Source organism: Dromaius novaehollandiae, chromosome 6, assembly GCF_036370855.1.
Source record: "Dromaius novaehollandiae isolate bDroNov1 chromosome 6, bDroNov1.hap1, whole genome shotgun sequence".
NCBI classification, from domain to species: domain Eukaryota; kingdom Metazoa; phylum Chordata; class Aves; order Casuariiformes; family Dromaiidae; genus Dromaius; species Dromaius novaehollandiae.
In genome coordinates, this window is record NC_088103.1 from 36,954,512 (window position 1) to 36,975,536 (window position 21,025).

Sequence of the window (21,025 nt, forward strand, 5' to 3'; positions counted from 1 at the left end):
AAGAAAAAAAAAGTTTCAGCCATGTACTTCGGGTCACTTCAGCTGCTGTGAAATAGATGTTACTAAGGCAGTGTTCCAAAGCTGGCCTACACAAGAAGTGACCCCATTTAATCAAGTGGCATGAGGAATAGCTGCATGAACAAGTTTATCTGTTGTTTTTTTATTATTATTAAACAGTGGTCTAAAAGTATTCTCTCTCCCTCAGATTAGACCACCACAGCTACAGTGGTATTACTGTATCACAACATATTCCAGGTAAGGCATTTAGAAAAGGCCTTTTATCAAAGGTTTGTTGCAGCAGTGTTTCTCTGCAGCGTCCAACAGAAAATTACAGCCAAGTCATTAGGCAGTCCAGTGTGGGAGAGAGGTCACTAATAGATTATGTAGGAAAAGTACTATTTCTTTTGAATAAAGTCAAAACAATCAGATGTGTACTAGCTTTGCTAAACTTTTGGGGAGAGGATCAGCAAAAACAAAGAGACCCTGGAGACCAGCTATTTTTACTTAGGGCTAGACTGTCTGTCAGCATAAGGCAGGCTCCCCTGTCCAGTTGCCTTCTGGTGACTCACTGTACCTTAAGTTCTCTTCAGGACTCGTGAATGAGCAGTCCTGTGATATACCACTTACTATAGCGAAAGATGAGCAATCCTAAGTGCATGTAATGCATGGTTTAAGTCTCTTTCTCAGAAGGCTTTATTATTAACACAACTCCAATCAGATGGAGTTAAGGAAAGGCTCACACAGAGCTTTCCCAAATTCCAGTTTTGTGTATTTTATCATGTTTCCTGTTCTAACTTGGATAAGATGTTGCTTTTGATTCGCAACAGTGATACAGCCCCTCAGCCACCTGCCAAAACCAGCTTACCTTTCTCAACAGATAGTTGCGTGTGTTGCTAAACTAGCACCTATTTGATGTCACTGCTGAGCCATGTCTCTCTAGGCTGCAGGCTGTAGTACAGACTCTTTCTAAAAAGCATTAGGATTTTTCCACACTTTCCCTCAGATTAGCTTACTGTAAGTTAGAGTTTTTCTAGGCAAAAGAAAATTTAAACCCCCTGCTATCAGTGAAGACCCAGGAATTAGGCCAAAATTTAATCTTGCAATGACTGTGAAGTACTTTTGATTCATTTTGAGCATCTCATTCTATATACCCAGCATTTTCTGTCTGTCTTATATCACATCAGAAAATTCTGTATTTATGCTTATACTGATCATTCACTGTACCAAGCTATGTGCACTTCTACTTTGCCAAATATATCCAGGAGATTTTAAACACTTTATTTAATAAAAGTTAAACATACAAAACTGAAATTAACACACTTTGTATTCATAAAAATCACCTTCTCCCATTAATAGGGAGAACCTTTTTCTATGTATGGATTCTAAACTACCAGTTGCAGATTTTAGCTTGAGTTGCGACTCAGGTAACTGATGGATATTTCCACCAATCAGTGCATCAACAATCGCTGACGTGACCTGATCTAGTTAACAAATTACAAAATGAGCTACATTAACATAATATACAGGGAAATAATGGTCAGGGTTAATGGACAAGAAACACTCTTCAATTACTTAATGGGGTATATAGCTGATGTACTCTTGTCCATTAACTCAGCCCTAGATTTTACAAAAATAATATCTACATTGTATACAGGGCTACCCATTAACTTTTTTTAAACACATTACGGATTCAGAGATGGCACCACTACCGTAAGTGAGAGACAAGTAACAAAGGAAAGCAAATCACATATATAAAATACAAAAATGCAAGAGCTTTTACACGTGGTTTCCTGAATAAAATTGAAGGGGCTCAGCAGCACTTTAATACAGCTGAAATTACAATGAACACTAGGGCCAGTCTATTTTAGGACAGAAACTTCAGACTAACCTTTACTTACTCACAACTAACTAAGTGGTATCTAGGCATTCGTGTCTGCCATGCTTCAGTTCTACTTTACTGGATGGAGAAAGCCCAGACACAAGACATCACTGTGTGTTCAAGGTCTGTGACCACACCATCAAACCTACAAGTTCAAGACCTACAAGAGGTGAGACGATGACTCACATCCAAAGCATAATTGTTTAAACTTTCCCAACTTTCTGATCCTTGTTTGTTTGTTTTAAGTACAGTTCTCTACTTTAAAATTGGACTCTAAATACATTGTCCTATGGTCTTCTGGTTACATTTCAGTAACCTCCTGTTAAAATTTGATGAGTACAAAAAAAAAAAAGATATATCCTCTGTTTAACTTCTAGCATAGGAAATTCAGACTGGAATTAAAGTCAGATTTATTGTTTCTAGCACATGAATCATCATTAGTAATAAAGATTATCAGCCCTGTTCTGCCTTTGTTTTACAGCTGTACAAATCTATCTTCACTGGATTTGTAAGGGAGTAATTTAGAACTTCCTTACCAATTCCATTTGACGTACAGGCTATGATGGAGTCTAGCTCTCTCTCCCAGAGCTGTACCAGCTCTGTAATGCTAAATTTGTCACTGAGGCAAGCAGACAGGACCGTGACTACAGAAACAAGAGAGAGGCTGTTAAGGTGCCATTTTTATACCACCACTTTTCTTAGAGAAAGAGAGAAAGAGAAGGAAAAGAAAAGAAAAAAAAAAAACTTCACTACCAGTATGAATGGAAGATTCTGTAGATCAAAGTTTCAGGTAACTACTGCTTTCAGAGTAACAGGTAACAGCAGTTCATGAAAGCATTGCACCTGCAGAATGTATTCTAATGCAGCTACAAAAAGTTTAACAATTAGGGAGTCAAATCAATAGCTGGAGATTTAAGGCTCGTATCAGCTGAAGCCAAAGTGATGGTGACAAAATGGACTACTCACTATGTGCCAACAAATAATTTACTTTTAGAAAAATATAATGATAAAAAGATAAGTGTAAAGCCCTGCAGAGATGAAGTTTCACCTTTTCCCCCCTGTTACTGAGGCATCAAATGCCTGACGTTATATTTAGAGGTATCTTGATATTGTGTCATAGGTTTGTCTGCAATGCCACATGTTCCAACTCCAACCTTGCCAGTTACGCTCTCCGGGGAAGCAAAAATACTCCTCTTTACCTGCAAAGGAAACAGAAGACAACACTTTAATTAATTACTAGCTTGCTTTTAAAAATTAGCAAATATTAATGTTTAAAAACTTTCAAAATCCTCAACATCTTACTCTATAGACAGGCAGGCTTTCGCAAGGCTAACTTATCCGTGGCACATTATCAGCAGATGAGACAATAGAATTGAGAAGTTCCTGGCACCCAAGTACTGGCTGTGATTGTAGCACTCAGGACTTTGCTTAGGCCAAGTGATCTGTGATAATGAATAAAATTTACATTCCTCATACAATGATCTGTGGTAATTGTTCAAGAGGAGGACTGAAGTTTTAGCACTATCTCCAGCAGACCTTGTTCAATCCATGTTAAAATGATGAAGTAATGCTTTAAAATGTCTTTTCTACCCTTTTTGCAATGTGCTTACTATTCCAGGGCAATTATTTAGTGTTGCCTCTGCCGCATCATGAACACAGCAAAAAGCCAGGCCTGTTGGTCCAGACAGGCTTTTGGGATCTAAACCCCAATAAACACTACCCTGCAACTCCAAGAGCAGACCCAATTCTCCAAGGTAAGTGCAACCTCAGACTCATTACAAACAAACAACACACTTCTCCCAAGTCATGCAGTGCAAAACTAGACCTTTAAAGTGTACAAAACATCAAACTACACACTTCAAAATCTTGAAGGTGAACGTTACTTTTAAAAAACACTTCCTCCTCTCCTCCACATCATTGGACAGAATTCTGTTTCTTGCTATTATTCACATATTGACAAAACACACAAACCTGGCCTTTTTTGTTTTTAGAGTAGGCTCTGTTGTTGAATTGTTGCCACTTGACTTTCTGGTCCTCTCGTTCCTGTTCAAGTTCTTTAATTCTCTGAGCTTTTTTCAAAGCTTTTTTCTTTTTATACTCTCGTTGCTGGGCTATCATTTCTTTTCTGAAGGAAGGAAAAGAGTCATTTTATGTTTGTGCTTTTTTCCTTCTCATTAAGTAGTTTTAAAATTTACAGAATCACGTAAGAAACAAAAGTCCCTGTAAGACAGAGACATGTACAGTAGTTTTCCATAACTGACGTAAATCAAAGATTGTAAATATTCTCCACTTCTAGGAAATAAAAGTCTTTCCATGCATAAGCATTACATTGCTTATTTTATACACCTGGGCATAGTAATAATAATAGAACCAATAAAGACCACGTCAAATGCAGCAAGACATGAGCTTGCAGGTAATTCATTTCTGAAACTGAGAATGTACCTATCAGCAATTCTCAATTTCAGAAATGTTTAGTGTTTGGAAAATGCAAACAACCCATTCAAGGAAAGAGTCCAAACTTTTCAGGAAGTCTGCTTGAGAACACCTTTTGTGCAGGACTTGTGCTAACAAGTAGTGGACAGGGAAGGAAAGGAGGAAAGAAACTACTACAGTGATGATAAGGAATTTCAAGGGGGTGATCTATGCACTCTGCGTAGATCTGCATCTTTTTCCAGAACCTTTCAGCCCTGAAAAATACCTTGTGTGTTAGACACAGTAGGATATTGAGGAAAGCACATCTTTCCAGTGAGAGAGTCAAAAAAGCTATCCTAACACAGAGATAAAGCAGAAGCACAAGTCCTTCACGCTGATAAGTATATTCAGTTATGAGCTGTTGAAAACAGTCTGCAAAGAGCCTACAGTGGAGCTGGGCTGAAATCAGTAGTCTCTGTGCTGTCAATTAAGTAGTACTACAATCTACCACTTACATACGTGATAAGTTGAGAGCGCATAATCTAAGTAAAATAAAGTCTATCATGTTATCTTATCAGGATACATAAGAAAATACCTGCCATAATAATCCACCAAACATTACATGCCAGATTGGTTTAAGATTTTTTTTTTAAGCAAACATTTGAAGATAATAAAGAGATGCATAATTTGTAAAGAGATTCTATTTCATTAACTATTTTTTTTTATAGTTGCGAATTAAAAAAAAGCTTTCAGACACATAGCTGTTTATCACTTACTTGGACATGGGTTTGTTGCCACTGTCCTCTTTTGCTTTTCTTCCCTCTTCCACAGGCTTGAGGTTGAACAAAGGCGTAACTTCAGCATTGCCATATCCAGCAAATGTGACTGCAGCTGTTCCGTTCTCCTCATCTATTTCTTCAATTTCAGCTTCATAACACCTGTAAAGATATCATGGCTGTAAGCATGTGAGTAAAGGTTTAATACTCAGCCCTGCAACACCTACACTGACAGCCAGCTAACGGCATTAAGTAAAAAAATCTGTAAATATCAACCTCCATTTTTAAAGACAATATACAAATCAAATTAAAAGATCATGTTTTAAGGTCAAGAGTAAACAAGTACAAAGACTGCAACCTGTTGTATTTGGCCTTTATCATCAAGAAATAATGGCCTTACAGTATCAAGACTAATGATTAATGCTTGAGCAATCTAATTAGAAATCCTGTTTATGTTTCTAGTTCTGGCAGGTCACAGGATTGACAAATGCTCCCAACAAGATACTGCATTCACAGAATGCAGCTTTCAGGAAAGTCAGTGATCAGTTTTAGTAAATGTGTTTGTAACAGAAAAAGTTTGGTTCCATTTTTCTCCACATGAAAAAGAATGAGGAAAACAAACTGAAGCATTCAAAATATTCTCCTTTTAACATTTACAAATAAGACATTTTATTTTCTGATTCAGGATAACAATCCTGAAATTTCAATGTAACAGAAATCAGTCTATTTCATATTTATGCATATGAAACATTTTAGTCAACCAAACTGGCCTCATAATGAGAAAAAGGAAAAAAAGACAAATGACATTCACTGCCAAAAAAAATTTTTTTTAATTATTCTGAGTCTCGAACTGGGAGGACGAAGCTCTACCTCTGAGGCAAGTAGGGAAATAAAATGCGCTTTTTATAGACAATATTCCAATTAACATCTAGTAAGTTAGTTTCTTGTGTAATTTTAGTGGCCAATATCTTTAGTTGAGCTGGATGTTAATGCTTTGCATCACAGGAAAATAGACAGAAGTCCAACTTGAATGTGGTATGACGCATTAATCCCTGGCTAGCTCTTCATGAAACACTGGTCATTTTAGAAATGTTACAGCTGAAGCAGGAAAAAAAGAAAAAAAAAAAAGAGAAAAAAACAACCACTACCAACAAAAAGATAGGAGTGCAATCCAAGTCCAGTACCACATGCCTGACCTGCCAAAATTAGATACACTTCAGTGGACATTCCAGTATATTCTTTCCCAAGCTCTGATCCTCTCACACAGTGATCAGAGCAAGAAGAATGACCCAACAGTGACTTAAAATAGTATGATTTATTTTTGAAATTCTTACACAAAAGCATGTTACTTTATTAATAATAAGTGGCAGAAAAACTGTTCCACTTTCAGCTGTTTTCTACTAAGGCATCAACAGTCATGTCAAAATTTCTGCATGGTTACTACTGTGTTAGTAGAACCATGTTCTTGAACAATAAAGCTTTTCTGCAAGTGGTAATGAATGAGGTATTAACAGAGTATGAATAGTGTAATAAAAAAAAAAGCTGGGATATTCATAAATTTTGCAGTATAGAAAATAATTTTAGAATGTTTATTTCAAAGATTATGAAGTCAGAATAAACTCCTATGGTTCTCACAACTTCCACAGGTTAATGCAATTAAGACTAAATCCAAAAGGCTGATTAATTTCATAGCTACATTAGATAGTCAGCTAATTCACAGCCAAAAAACCCAACATTTCCAATTAGAAGCTAACTTCCTATTAGTGTCTCAAACTGAGGTGCTGCAGGCATTTTTCTTGATAGTGATCAACTACAAATATATGAAGATAATGATGAATTATTTATTACATGTTCTGAAACCTTTAAGAAATACTGCCTTAACAGATCAATTCATGAAAGCCTGCTATTTATTACATTAGTAAATGGTAACTTACCAAAGCTACCCTAGTTTTATAAGGTTAGTGACTAATAAGCCATTTCCAGAAAATGACCCCAAATCTCTTTAGTTTTCATCTACAGTATTGACCTTTATAATAAAGTGAATATAATGATGCCTAGTTTCCTTTTGCTTTCAAGTTGCCCTAGTGGGCAGTTCAAGCTGAATGAAAGTCTCTTACCATTGTACTATTTCATGTAACTGTTAGAGAAGTTTTCTACACTTACTGTCCATCTTCACTCCATATCGCCATACATCTATCCCCAACCTTCCAGGAGTGACTGGGCAGAGCAGAAGCAGAACTGTAAGAACTGGCAAGAGTTTCTGAAGGTTGTGTTGAAAGGAGATCTTTGGTTAATTCTATGACTTCCTAAAAAAGACAAACAAAACACAAAGAATCATCTTTCAAACTGTTATAGTGTTTCTGCTTTTTTTAACTCCAAGTTTTTTGAAGTTACTGTACTAAATACATAGCTGATATAAAGTAGACTTTAAGCTTTTTAACCATTCAACTAAACTCGCTCATTGTTGATGTAGATAGAAAGATGTATGCTGTTCACTGTATTGCAGTGAAGTTACCTGTACCTCCACAAATTTCTTTAAAGTTGTTCATTATTTCTATAGAAAACAATTCTAGATGAATTGTTTTTCCACGGGGACAGAGGGAAGGCAGGGAATCAATGATGTGACACTGTACACGTCTGCATGTGATGCTTTGTTACTGAGCAGAAAGCCTACAGCAAGAAGTGGCAGAGCAAGTAATCAGTGCTACAGTGCTCTGAGGAAGAAAAAAGGTGAGAGGACACAACGCTTTAATTCTCTCTCTAGCCAGCAGTTGCTTCCATCCCTTCCCATTTGGGACTGGCTGGCAATATTTATATATAGTAACCTACAAACCACACAATAACAGCAAGTATAATTGGAGTGTCTAAATGATGAAGCATTTTTCAGTTTACTCAAAAAGCATGCACCAGCTGAACGGAAACACCTAGACACAGGGTGGCGGGGTGTCTTCCTCTTCCCAAGACTGCCACTCAGTAAAGCACTCTCTTCTCTAGAAAGCATTCAGATGCATACTAAAGAAACTGATTTCCTTAGTCATTCTGATTTAAGTGCTTGTTTTTGCTTCAATCCCCTGGCCTCAAAATTTCAGGTCAGGCCTTCCCTTGCTAATCCAACAAGACAAATCGGAAAATAAAAAAATGCCTTTTTTTTTTTTTTTTTAAATGCTAAACAATTTTTTCCAGTTCCTTTGAAAATTATTAATTCACAGACAGGAACATGCAAAAAGCCCACTGCAAAATTTGTCAGTGTTATATTCCTGTCTTCCAACATCAACACCACTGATTTTGACTGAAAAAAGGTGAAAGATGAAAGAGCCAGTACCTAAAAGGACATTTGAACTTTCTGTATAAGGCAAGGCAACTCTGCAGTTCTCCAGTACTTAAGAGCATCTCAATATTAACCATCGTTACTCTCAGAACTAAAGATCGATATTAAAGGACAACTACAGATAACCAATATTCAACTGTAGCTCAGTGGAGCCTGAACTTTCCTCACAGCCTCACCTCTTAGTTCAGCTAGGGGCTTATGAAGACAAGCTCAGGAAAAGGTGGTAATTCTTCATTCCTCAAGAACTTAAAAGGATCGCAAGCAGTTCCCAGACAACAGGCTAATAGAATGCCTGCTCACATGCATTTTTCTGATAAACTATACAACTGAGACAAGCAGCCTAACAATTTGTTTCTCTTGCAGTAGTTAACATCTGAATTTATCAACACCTTTGTAACAAAAGTTCTGCATGTATTTTGTTCTAGAGGAGGTGCCACTGGCTGCACAGTAGGTATGGGAACCACAGACTCTGATCTCTGTCTTCTGTAATACTACCTGTGAACCAGAATTGATTTTGATAGCCAAGTTATCTAGTTTGAGGGAGCTCTTCAGAATATACGACATTAGCCTAATTTTCCCTCCCAGATCTAAAATGCCAAACAATTCCTCAACATAAGATAGTAATATTCTGCAAATCCAAGGGACATCACAATTTGAAATAGGCATCTATCTCAGCAGGTTAAATACAGTAAACCAGACAACAGCTACCTGCAAGTGAGTGTTTCAGTTACATAGACTACCACTGTAATATGAAACGGTTGACTTATTCTTGCCTCCTTCATAAATGGTTTATTATAGAATTCAACATGAGTAGTTTCAGACAAGCCTACCAGGAATTCTTTGACTTTGATAAAGTCACTTAAGCAGCAAGCTATAAAGAGCAAACTTCTGGTAAAAAATCTTCATTTGATACCCACATATCATAATACTAAGCATATATAAAAAGATAGAAACATTAATTTTACTGCACTTCACAAGGTAATTGTAAAGAAGTCTTTAAGGGAAGCCGAGTGGCTTGGTGGAAGGAAATTTCTGAACAAGAGTTAGCCTATCAAGAAAGTTCAGTACAGCCAACTGAGTTACACAGTATGACTTGCTGCCATATCCCTGTGACATGGAGGTGCAACCCGCAGAGAATACCAGTTTGAGTTTGCCGAGATTTTTCCTCACTAACTGGACTTTTTACACCCAGATAGAGGTCTGCATTCTGGAATGCAGTACCCACAAATATCATCTCCAGTTAAAGAAGATGACGGCCAAGATCAAGTTGCATTCGTACAAAAGTTAAGTCTGGCCCTGGGCTTTATGGACACTGTCCTAGAAGTGTTTCAGGGAAACAAAAGAAAAGCTAAGTATTCATAAAAATTTGTTGTAATACTTCTTTTAATCTTGTTACTCAGGAATAAGCTGAGTATACTAAATGCATCTCTAGTGCATCACTTCTGACATATGCATAGTGCATCACTTATTTCTGATATAAAAAAAATTTCAATTACATATTAACACTCTTTTTGAGTAGACAAAAACTAATTGGGAGACTAAAGAACTGGAAACATTTTTACAATACGTTTGTTGGCATACATTAAGTCTGCAAAACATTATCTATTTCATTTTCAAGGTGGAACATACAGAAAGCAAACCTTTTGGGGATGAAAGTGTAAACATCTTCCCCGTTCTGTGCAGAAAGCTTTTATAAAAAAGTCTGCAAGTTGTCCTTTCACATCAATGATCTCTGCATATCAAAGCCGAGGTCGTGTTCATATCGGAAATATCATCCCATATGGGTTTTGCTGCGCATTTTAAAAATATAAAAATATACACATGCTTTTAACAGTGTACAATGAAGGACATTAAGATGATCTATAAGGTGCCCTACGGGTATAAAGCCTTTACAATTTAAAAGGAATTCTAAAGATCACTGATTTGAAGCACTGCTTGCATCTTGGCTGAAGTATAATTTTTATTGCTGTTATTTCCATGCAGAGTGGAAATGGTTACTGAATTTTGTACTGGGTGGTTTTATATATTTCTAATTCTGATACCTAAGGCAATCCACAATAGAAACAAAGCAGCATTTTTGCCCTCACGTGCCAAATTTTAACTGTACTGCTGTTTTCTTATATGCCAATGTGTCTGTTATACACATAAGAATATAAAAGACCACATATCACCTTATAACTAGCCTGGCCGTCTTCCTATCACTGTTTCTGGTCCTAAGGACCAGAAATGGATTTAAGCTCTTGACAGTGTGGTAAGTTCAAATGTTTAAAATCTGCAGATACCAAAAGAAGGACAAGTCTGATTCTCCTCTCTCATATAAAAATCTTAACACAATGAAGGCTTAGATGTATGAGGAATACAGAGTTACACTCCAAAACTTGTATCATTGCAAATGCATGTAACAAATAAACAGATTCTGGATTGAATGAATTTGACAACTCAAAAATAAGTAGAAAGGCATAACATTAAGGCCAACCATTGGGCTTCAACACAGTAAAAGTGACAAAAATAATGACATCATTTAATCAATGTATAATTTTATTTGAATATTTTATCTATCAATTTCTAAAATTTAGTTTTCTGTATTTCTGATTTATTGCAATATTATACCATCTCAGCCAAAGGTTAGCAGTTAAAGCTGAGGGAGACCATTCTAAGGGATGTTTAGGAAACAGAGAGAAACAAAACAGCACTGGCATATTTTCCATCACTCTCTTACTCCCTGGAAGCTAAGCAACACATTTGTTTCCACCAACTTTTTTTCTTGTCCTACTATCTTTTAGACAGACTTTCAGTTTCAGTGATGTTCTCAAGAGAAAAGTTATTAGCTGTATCCAACCTTTGACAAAAATTTCAAGCAGAAGGGCTTGCTACCAATGATAGCACATCTTTTTGAGACTCCTAGGAGACAGATTTAAAACAGCTCAAACTCTGCTTTTTAACAGCCGTGCCACAACCCTATCAAATTATGTGAAGAGAAGGCAATAATCCAATTAGGTGTTTTCATTGCAGTGCAAGCATCCAGGAAAACAGTCCCTAAAGACCTGGACGTTCCAGCTGCCCGTGCTCCGAAGCTCTCACCTGCAGGTCTTTCTTCAGCTTTAGCAAGTCCTCATTCTCCGCGTTCCCAGACAAGGCAGCTTCCACCTGCTGAAGCTGAGCTTTGTAGCTCGCTAGCTGCTTCGCGAGGTCCTCCGACATCTGCAAGAAACACACGCACACACATCCCAACGGGCTCGCGCCGCCGTCCCGGTCCGCAGCCTCGCGGTGCCGGTAAGACGAAACCGACGGCCCGGCCGAGCGCGGCGCCCGCGAACCGACCGCCCGGCCCGGCCCGGCCCGGCCGCCGGGACGCGCGCGCAAGGCCCGGGGCGGCTGGGAGGCCGCCGGGAGCAGGGCCCGGGCCCGCGGAGCGCCGCCGCCCGGCCCAGATCCGCCGGGACCCCCCACCCGGCGCGCAGGCCGCGGCCCCCCCCGGGCGGCGGGCCGGCGAACAAAGGGGGCGGCGCAGGCCCGGACCGGGCGGCGGGCCGCGGCGGGGGGTCTCACCTCGGCGGGGCCGCTCTCGGTCCCGTCGGGCCGTGGCCGCTTCCGTCTCGTCGCGTCGCCTAGGCCGCGGGGGGAGGGGCGGGGGCGCTCCGGCGGGCGCCGACACTCGCGAGAGCGCCCGCGGGTCACGTGCCGCTGCCGCGCGCCGTTGGTCGGCGGAGCGTCTCGTCACGTCACGCGCCTCCGTCACGTGCGGGAGGACGGAGGGGGGCGGGGGCAAGCGTTTCGCCGCCGCGCGAGGAAACGAGAGCGGCGCGGGGCGGGGGCAGCGCGCAGCGGCTCATCCGGGCACCTGCTCTCTGCGGCGCAGGCGCGGTAGCGCGCGGCGGGGCCGGCGGAGCGGGGCGCAGGGCGCAGGGAAGGGCACCGGCAGGGCTAAGACTCGGCCCGGTTTGGCTGGCGGTGGCGGTCTCTGCAGTGCCGGTCCCGCGAGGACCGCGCCGCCTTCTTCGGGAGCGGCCGGACACCGCCGCTACACCGCCGCCGGGGGGGGGTGTTGCGCATGCGCGGGGCCCGGCCGCTCGGCGGCGACGAGGCCTCGTTGCGGCCTGTGAGCGCGGCCGCGGGCGTTGGGAGGCCGCTGCGCTCCGTGCCGCGCTGCTCGCTGCCGAGAAGCCGGTGGGGGAGCCGGGAGGGGCTTTTCCGCGGTTCCTAGGCCTGTGCCTGGCTCCCGGTTGTGCTGCCTCTGTGCGTCCAGGGTTTCCCTAACACCCCCCCCCCCGCCCCCTACAGATGGCATGGAGCAAAGGTCAGCAGTGCGTGTGCTCGGCCAGACCTGTGGCCTCCCCCTGCTTCTCTGTGGCCCTGTGTTATTGCAGCTGCAGCTCCTTGGACATAAGGAGTGTGATTCTCCTGGCTTACTGTTATAGGCTGTAGGTGCAGCAGGAGTCCTAAGATGGCAGCTGTCAGCTGAAAGCATAAACTTTGTGAAAGTCTTCCTCTTTGGGACAAGGCTGAGCTGTTTGTTCATGAGGGAATGACTTCAAATTTCCAATCTGAACACTAGCTGCTGTGAGAGACAGCATGGCACTTGGGATTGTGTGCATATGATAGATATTCTGGTTTGCATCTTTATTTTTGGCAGTGTTGAACACAAATACTTTCAAGTTGTTTAACTGATGATTAAAACCACGCAAAATTCAGTACCAAACTGTCTAGGAGGTCAAAAGGAATACCACATGCTGTTGCTCTTTGGGAGGAGTCTGTCCCAGCTTGTGCTTAATGATATGCATAATCTGGAAGTTTCTGTAGTATGTAAAAGATGCCAAAATACATTCACAACTTCTTTTCATGTTCTCAAAGAAAGGAAGATGCTGTGAGATGTGCTGGGACACTGACTCCACCAAAGGATCATGTGAAAAACTACTACTGAGTTGTCAAGTGGTGGACTGTATAAGCTTTCTACTGTTTTTACAGTAAAGTGTTCTTTAAACCAATGTGAGAAGAACAGTAGCTGAAAAATGCCAGGATAGAATTAAGTCTGCATATTTTTAAAAGTGAGGGTAATCTTTCAAAGTGTTTTGGCAATTTCTTCATTTTAATGGGTATCTCAGTATTCAAAGTGATTATTTGTCCTAAAAGAGTTGTGCTTTAACTACAGCATCTCTTAGATTAGAAGCTGAAATTTAATATAGGAAGTCTTCTGGCTGACATGAGCATTTTTTAGAGTGAGCTCAACAGAGAATCCTTGTCAGTGATATATTTATTTTGAGTAATCATGTCCAATTGAGGTTGGGAAATCATTTAGTAGGAACCTACAACTAGATTGGCTGACTTTTCATCCTATAATTGTAGGTAGGCATGTAATAGGTAGTCGGCTTAGAAAGTGCAACAAAGTATCCATTCTGCTCACTGTAACTAAGAAAATGCTAAGAATAGAAGAGTATCTATCAGTGAAAAGAATCTAATTGGTCCTACAACAGGAGAGGAAGAGGGGAGGAAAAGCTTAGTGATCCCTTCAGGCCTGCCCCAGAAAAAACGTCTTGATGGAGATCTGGTGACTAATTCAACCTTGAGGCTGTGAGCCAGACAAATTAAGCATGTGCCCCAAAGTTTTCTCAGTGTTACCAGGAGGATCAGTGTCTCCTGCTGACATCCTGTCCTACAGTGTGCAGTGCGTCCCAGGAAGGTGGCGTGACTTGGATGCTGTTTGGGTTTCTTTATGTGCTAAGGGGGAAATATATCTTCTGTGTTCTATGATGCTGGGTTTAGGTCCTCAGAGAATATCCTGACAGAAGATAAAAGACGTTTTTGTACTGTGGTGATAATTAAAATACAAAAATTATTGGATGCTGTTTGTAGATAAGATGAAGCCTAAGAGAAATGACGAAGATAAAAACAGTAGAATCTTTCAGTATTTTAATTAATTTTCTGGAAATATATAAAAAAAGCATTCGCTGATGAGAGTTTGTGGACAATTCAGTGATTGTTGAAAAGGTATGTGCGAATTTCTTGATACAGAGCAATCTTAATGACTTTGTGAGCACACCTGTCAATTGAAATGCACATTATTACAACTGATTTCAACTTTACGTCTAGGAACAAGAAATACATAGGCCGTATCTTCAGGAATGAAGTGACAGAAGAGGATTGAGGAAGCATGTAATGTGCAGATATCTTCAAAGGCAACTAAGTAGCAAAAGAAGAAAATGTCCCTGATTGTATAGACAGAGGAGCAAGAATAAGGAAGTTACTTTACTTCTATAAAGGGTATTGGTGAGAATAAATACTGAAATACTGTATATGGTTCTTGAGTCTGGAGTTTTCTGCAGTCTGCCAATTTCTAAGAAGAGCCACCAGTGTTATTCAATGGCTAGAGAAAATGTCTTTCAGTGAAAGACTAAAGTATCAAATCTGATTAGCTGGTAGGAGGACATTGAGAGGTGACTTGATTATAACATATATATACTTTGAGAGGGAAATAGTATGAAGTACTTAAAACATGAAAGCATAATAAGGCCCAGTGACTGAAAGCTAAAGCAACACAGCATAATTTTAGAAAATGCCATAGAGATGTTTGTTTAACAGGAGAAAGAAAAGGCAAGTCAGTTAGTTCTTATCTTAGTGAAACCTACTTGCCATTAACATTGAGGCTCTCAGCTAGGTTTTCTAATAGGAAGCTGTTGGATAAATGTTATATTTACTTTGGGAACAGCTAGGGAAAATTATTGTAACTAGAGACTTCCTTGCAATGCCTATGCTGTCTGTTAGGTAGCAATTAGTGTGGTGGTAGCATAGATAGTCTGTAAAGAATGGCATCAGACATTTGGGGAAATTTTGTTGGGAAGATAATGTTTTTATTAACCAGCTGATGTATAGTTTGATAGGCTTTTGGGCTTATAGCAAAGGGTCTGTCTTTTATACATAGTAATTTATAGCTGGAAGAGACATTGTTGCTTCCTGCAACTGTGGTTTCATTGTCCAGTAGGTGGTAGCAGTGCTGCGTAAAATGTCTGTATCGTTAAATGTATTTGAATAGCAACACAATAAACTATTTTGGAAGACCAGAATTATGTCTCTTCTTAAATGCATTATTTTTATAGTTAGAGCTGATAGGAATGTACACCTGAAATTATTTCTAAAGATAGCTGGATTCAGTCTTTTAAAACATGTATGAACTATGTTGAATAAGTGCAGTTAAATCATCACTATTCTGCATTCCTCAAAGTTAAACCCTGAAGCAGTTCAGGGTCAGATGGAAGGCAAGTGAAGTCTAAGCACTCAGTAGCAAATAATGCTGTAAAGACAATTGTGTCCAAGTAGTTTAATGTTCCTGGTTTTGAACTTCCTCTGTATGGATAAATTGTTAACACAGGGAGGTAGTAACTAACAAAAATTTGGCTTTTACAAACAAAGCAGTCTGTTCTTATGACAGAAATTGCAATCCAAACCAAGGCCAAAATGGAGATGATAGTTTGTTTTTTTTTTTTTTTTTTTTTTTTTAGGCTTCTCTGGTGGGTTGCCTTCTGGCAGGCCTTGTACATCAGGTTTGAAAGACATCAGTATATTCATTTGGAGTGAACCACTAAGTAAATATTATATTCGTACTTAGATTTTAAGGGTTATTTTCCTGAAGATGATTTTTTTTTCTTTTAGCTGATGTGTGCCTCTGAGCAGTGTTGAGCTTTTTTATTTTTTATTGTTTGTCATTGTGCTGTCATTAGCGCTGTCAGCATTGTCCATAGTCACAATTATATAATGCTTCCTACTATAAGGCATTGTTTTTGTTGTTTCTGCAAAATTTGTTTCTTTGGGCTGATTTTTTCTTCTGTTCTGCTGACTGCTTGGCTCTAGCTAAACTTTGGAATGCTTCAGCAGTTTGACACTAACAAAAATCAAGTTATAGGAAAAAAATGTTGATTGGCAGGCACATGGTAAAAATATACAGCTATTTTGTTGAGAGGTTTTAGTGCCTCTGTTTTGGAGCAGGGACTTGAAACTTGGAAGGGAGGTACTGCTTATTTTAAGGATGTGTTTTTTGCTGTTACACTCTGAAATTTGTCTTAGTTGCAAGTTTTTCAAATACCTGTTTATGCAGAAGTTAGCTGGGATGCAAAGTTAGATACTTAGAAAAGTTGTTAGACTCTACAACTCTGGCAGCCAGCACCAACTGTGGTGTTAAGTAATGAAATTGAGAGCTCCAACATGCTCTGTGCTCTGAGTGATTACGGTAATTACTCCCCATCAGTGAAAAAGGCACAGTGACTAAAACTGAGGAGTAAAAATGACTCAGAATTGGATGAGGAATAGGAGACAGGGTGGAGCACCGTAGAAAGAAGGAGAAAAAGAATTGGGAAGAACAGACAAAAAGCCTGTATCCATTAGCACATCACCCACGTCAGAAGAGTCCAAGAGTCTTGGATTTCTATCCTCTTGCTGTTGACAACTTTGTGAAACCTCAAAAAGTGCTAGCTTACCTGGGAGATGACAACCTCCTAATATGACCATTTACTTTATTGATGCGAGTGGCAGGTCTGTTTGATGAATCTAAGTCAGGCCTACACAGCATGCAGCTCGTCAAGTATTTTTTTCAACTTCATGTGAGTCTTTGATTTGAAGGAGTATGCCATGTCAAGATGCAGCTTCTTTCTCAGAGGCATTCTTCTGTTTGCATCTGTCAGCATGTCAGTACACATTTCCTGGGGGCTTCAGAAGTCAGCTGGAGACTCTGATCCTTCCTCTCAGGGTGCTGGGAAGTATGTTGCTAAGATTTCTTATGTCCATAGGAGTTTTGAATGACAGAAAAATTGGGAAGATGAGGGGAGCTTGGGAAGCTGGGAGGAAAGGCTATATTGCAGTGGGTAGTTGAGCTTGGGATGATTAGGAGAGGAGCTTGGACTAGTGAGCCGGAGGTGTGGGAGGTCTGGGAAGCAGGAACTCAAAGTTAGTATGGAAAGAGCGGAGGGGTATTTGATGTTTGTGTGTGACCTGGGAAGTAAGGGACAAGGAGTGCTGCAATGATGAGTTGTGGGACTGGTATGGGGGAGAGGAGAGAGAAGTACTGCAGTAGTGAGAGCAGACAGAAGGGAGGTTATTGTGTGTGAAGAGAGAGCAGAAGTTGCAATGAGTAAGTGAGTGGGGGGAGAAGGCGATCTTAGGTACAGCTGAGAGCAGTGATGACTGCGTGAAGAGAACTACCTACCTTTTCCCCACTAAGGAGTTAGTGCCAGCCAGGCACCACGTGCTAGCTGGGTTTGCAGCAACTGATTAGCTGCATAAGCAGTCCCTGGCTGATGAGCTTCTGCAGATGGCAGCCGCTCAGAAGCAGCGGGCTGGGCTGCTGGGTGGCCGCGCTGCACTGATGAGCGGCTTTGCTGTGTCCCAGCCGTTGCAGCTCAGCGCTAGCAGCCGGCCTGGTGATCCACCCACGTGGGAGGTGTGCGTTCCTGGCTTAAACGTTCCAAGCCCAGCTGATGGGAATGTCAGACTGATTTCATTTGGTAACTCTGCTTTTGCTTTGTCACCTACTTCACTTTGTTGTCTTTTATTAAAACAAGCACGTTATATTACAAGAATATTAGTGTGAAGTCAAGCCCCTGAAATCTCAGCATTATGGTTGCCTGTGTTGCCTTAGTCTGACCACTTCTGCTAGTGCATTAGGCTATGGTCTTTAATTACATTATCCCATGCTTTCATCCTCCTCCTCTTAATCTCTGTTCTGTTCAGAACACAGGATTTACAGTAATCAAGGTTGTGTAATCAAAAAATAGGCTATTGTTTGTAGATCCTGCATCTCTTTCTGCTGAATTTTAAAGGAAAGTAAGCTGAAAGAAGAGGAAAATAACTTTGCAAGAGGGCAATTGAATGCCATCATAAAGACCTGTGTTGGGTCCCATGTGCAGAAGTAGGTTCACAATGTGAATGCAAGGCACTTGGGTATGGAAAAAGAAAGCTCGGGGTGCAAACTTAGGGCAAATTGTGCAATAGCACTTGACATTGAAAACTGACCAGAGAAGGTCTGATTCAGCTGCAGGTTATACTGGAGCATGGCTAGATTGCTTTTAGAAACTGTGTCATGTGTTTGTAGGTTTTGAAAAATCATAGCATTACTGCAATTTGCTACACCTACTGCTCCTGATCAGTATTACTTAGACCATAAGGATAGTTGTTGTGGGACAGTCAAAAATAGAAAGAAACGATTTAAGACAGTGAGACTTAATTACAAAAAGGGTCCTGAGAACTTGCTGCCACTTCAGAATTTAGTGAGATCATAACCTTAATCCATCAGATACCTTTGGAACTTGTCTGCTCTCCTGTAAAGTAAGGGATAATCAAGCTATCTTATATTGTGGAATGAATTTTTAAAAAATGCTGTGGTACAGTAGTGATGAGTATCAAATAAAAGCCAGTAAGAAAATGAAGAGTTATCTCTTTATAGTAGCATTCGAATGCTTTGTGACAAAGATTTTATCTGCACAGAAAAGATACAAATGTTTAGGTGGTTCTGGTGAGTTCTGCTGACTTCAGACCAGATTGTGAGTATCTGGCATCAGAACAGTATCAGAGGGCTACTGAAGTCTGACTTTGTCATGCCATGTTTTACTTCCATGCTATGAACCTAGAAGGTACACAAGGTTAATGTTTTTAATGTTGAACTAGGACAAGTTTTTGTTTTTGTTTTTTTTTTGCTTCACATAAGTCCTCAGAAGTGTTAACTGTGTTACAATAGCTGCAGAATTCACATGCATCAATGTGCTTTCTTTACCAATATAAGCAACATGTACAATCTACATAAAATCCAAAGTATTCATATCCCTGTTCCAAACTCTTCATTTACTGCCAGGCTTTCAGACACGTTCTTCTGAAGTGAGAGAATTTCTGAAGTATGCATGTAGCAGTGAGATATGGCAACCACCCATCCTGTTGCGTGAATGAACTTGCTAAATGTTCTCTTCTACATCATGTTAGTCACTACTTCAGCAGCGAGACTACTTTCCTGTGGTTTAGCATCCTGTTACTAGCAATCAGAACGTCGTGTCATTTCTAACACCTGATATGGTACGTACAGAAACTGAAAGTCCTTCTACAGATGTTTCCTCTGAAAATGAAACTGAATTTTCTCTTGAATTAGTTGTCTTGAATATCATTGCAGCTGTCTCCAAATGTTATTTTTTTGGATTCTTTGCAGGCAGATAGATGTCAATATGCAGAAGCTAATAATAAAGAAGGGTTTATCAGATGAGCACTTAGAACTCTTTAGCAATGTTTTCATTGAAAGGAAAAAAAAATCACACAGCTGGTGATTGATATGCCTTTAAATACTAAATTTCCTATAAAAATATTGTGGTATCCAACTTAATACGATGGGAAAAATGGATCACTATGTTTATAAAGGGTATATTGAGATATAGGAGCTTTGAAAACCTAGCTAAAGGGCTCTTGTTCACACAGAGGTATTGTCACCACATGTGGGCTCTGGGGTAATTTTTACTCATTACATAGTGCCTAACGATCTACGTGAACTTTCTTTATTTTCTTTCAAGGTTTTTAGCGATTTCATCTAATTTTCAAGTGAAGTGCTATCTACATCCTTTACTTATGAAGGAAAGAAGTTATAGTTGATATGTTATTCTGTTTTATACACTATATTTCATGAGGATTTTGATTCCCCATGCCATGCTTCCCTTGTGAGAAGGTTTCAGTTCTTCAGTACTCGTAAATCCAAAGTCTTTCTAAAGCTTTAGGGCTACAGGAGGATTTACCACTTGGCTTGGTCCTTTATTGACTCAGGGATAGATAGTAGATTCTGATTAGATCCCCTGAAATTTTGGGAATGCTTGTCCTCTTCTTGGTCAGGCCTGTCCACAATTGTTTGTTGAGAGGGGAAAATGTGCTATTTGATGGTACTGGACCCTGTACTGTTACCAGAGGAGAGAGCTTAAAATGAAAAGCACCAGTGTCAGTGGGAACAAAAAGATGAAAATTTTTGTCAGTGACCACTTTAATGGACCATATCAATCATAATAATATTTCATGTTATATTCTTGGGATTTTATCCAAGGAAGAGAAAAGGTTGATAGAGGGAGGAGAAGATTGTATTCAATAATGGGCAAAATTATTCATATACTAATTATTCAGATGCATCTTGCTTTTCTCCGAGTTTTCAGTTCTGTACCAGGTCAGTAGCATACTGAATTTTTACAGGACACGTGTGGGCAAGAGCGTGTGTAGACAAACACCTGTTCTTCTTGTGTTAGGCAGGATGATCTGATGTATATTTTTTAAACGAGTAAGGGGAAGGCATGTAATGGTTTACCATATAGATAGCAGTATAGAAACATAGCATATAGAAACGGCTAATCAGATAAAGCACAGCTGAGAGTTGAACCTTCTGAATTTTAAGGCATGTTTGTTCTTTTTTGGTTTGTTTTGTTTTAAGCATCAGTCTAAGATTCTCTTTGGGATTTGCCAGTTAGGCAAATAAACAAGAATAGCTATGTATGGATCCAAACCGCCTGCATGCAGCTCTCATCTATAGATTTTATTTAGAGCCATCAAGCGGATGTTTCATATGTTTAACATTTTTTCATCTTTGTACCCTCCCTCCCACACCTGATTGAACTTTGAAATGTCAGAAGGCCA

General features: G+C 40.0%; 1 protein-coding gene and 2 long non-coding RNA genes across 4 annotated transcripts in view; 2 read left to right on the forward strand and 1 right to left on the reverse strand.

Moving 5' to 3' along the window:
• Window positions 1-1,257: 1,257 nt before the first annotated feature.
• On the reverse strand, window positions 1,258-12,113 carry SMNDC1 (survival motor neuron domain containing 1). 2 transcript variants are annotated; one of them, XM_064514209.1, is made up of 7 exons: window positions 11,945-12,113; window positions 11,477-11,596; window positions 7,231-7,373; window positions 5,068-5,229; window positions 3,851-4,004; window positions 3,182-3,321; window positions 2,850-3,078 (listed from the first exon to the last, which is right to left on the reverse strand). In XM_064514209.1, the coding sequence occupies exons 2-6, from the start codon at window positions 11,594-11,596 to the stop codon at window positions 3,214-3,216; spliced, it is 687 nt and encodes a 228-aa protein (XP_064370279.1). In that variant the 5' UTR covers window positions 11,945-12,113; the 3' UTR covers window positions 2,850-3,078; window positions 3,182-3,213. The 2 variants fall into 2 exon arrangements, with proteins under 2 accessions (XP_064370280.1, XP_064370279.1); XM_064514210.1 differs by lacking the exon at window positions 3,182-3,321 and having other exon boundaries at window positions 1,258-3,078; window positions 11,945-12,104.
• A 3-nt stretch (window positions 12,114-12,116) lies between these two features.
• LOC135328740 (uncharacterized) lies at window positions 12,117-15,453 on the forward strand. The gene is made up of 2 exons (XR_010389763.1): window positions 12,117-14,380; window positions 14,483-15,453. It is a non-coding gene; the product is annotated as an uncharacterized LOC135328740 (long non-coding RNA).
• A 3,778-nt stretch (window positions 15,454-19,231) lies between these two features.
• LOC112993648 (uncharacterized) overlaps window positions 19,232-21,025 on the forward strand; it is a 70,514-nt gene continuing 68,720 nt past the window's right edge. The window contains exon 1 of the long non-coding RNA XR_010389761.1: window positions 19,232-19,441. This is a non-coding gene — a long non-coding RNA (uncharacterized LOC112993648). The remainder of the gene's footprint in view (window positions 19,442-21,025) is intronic.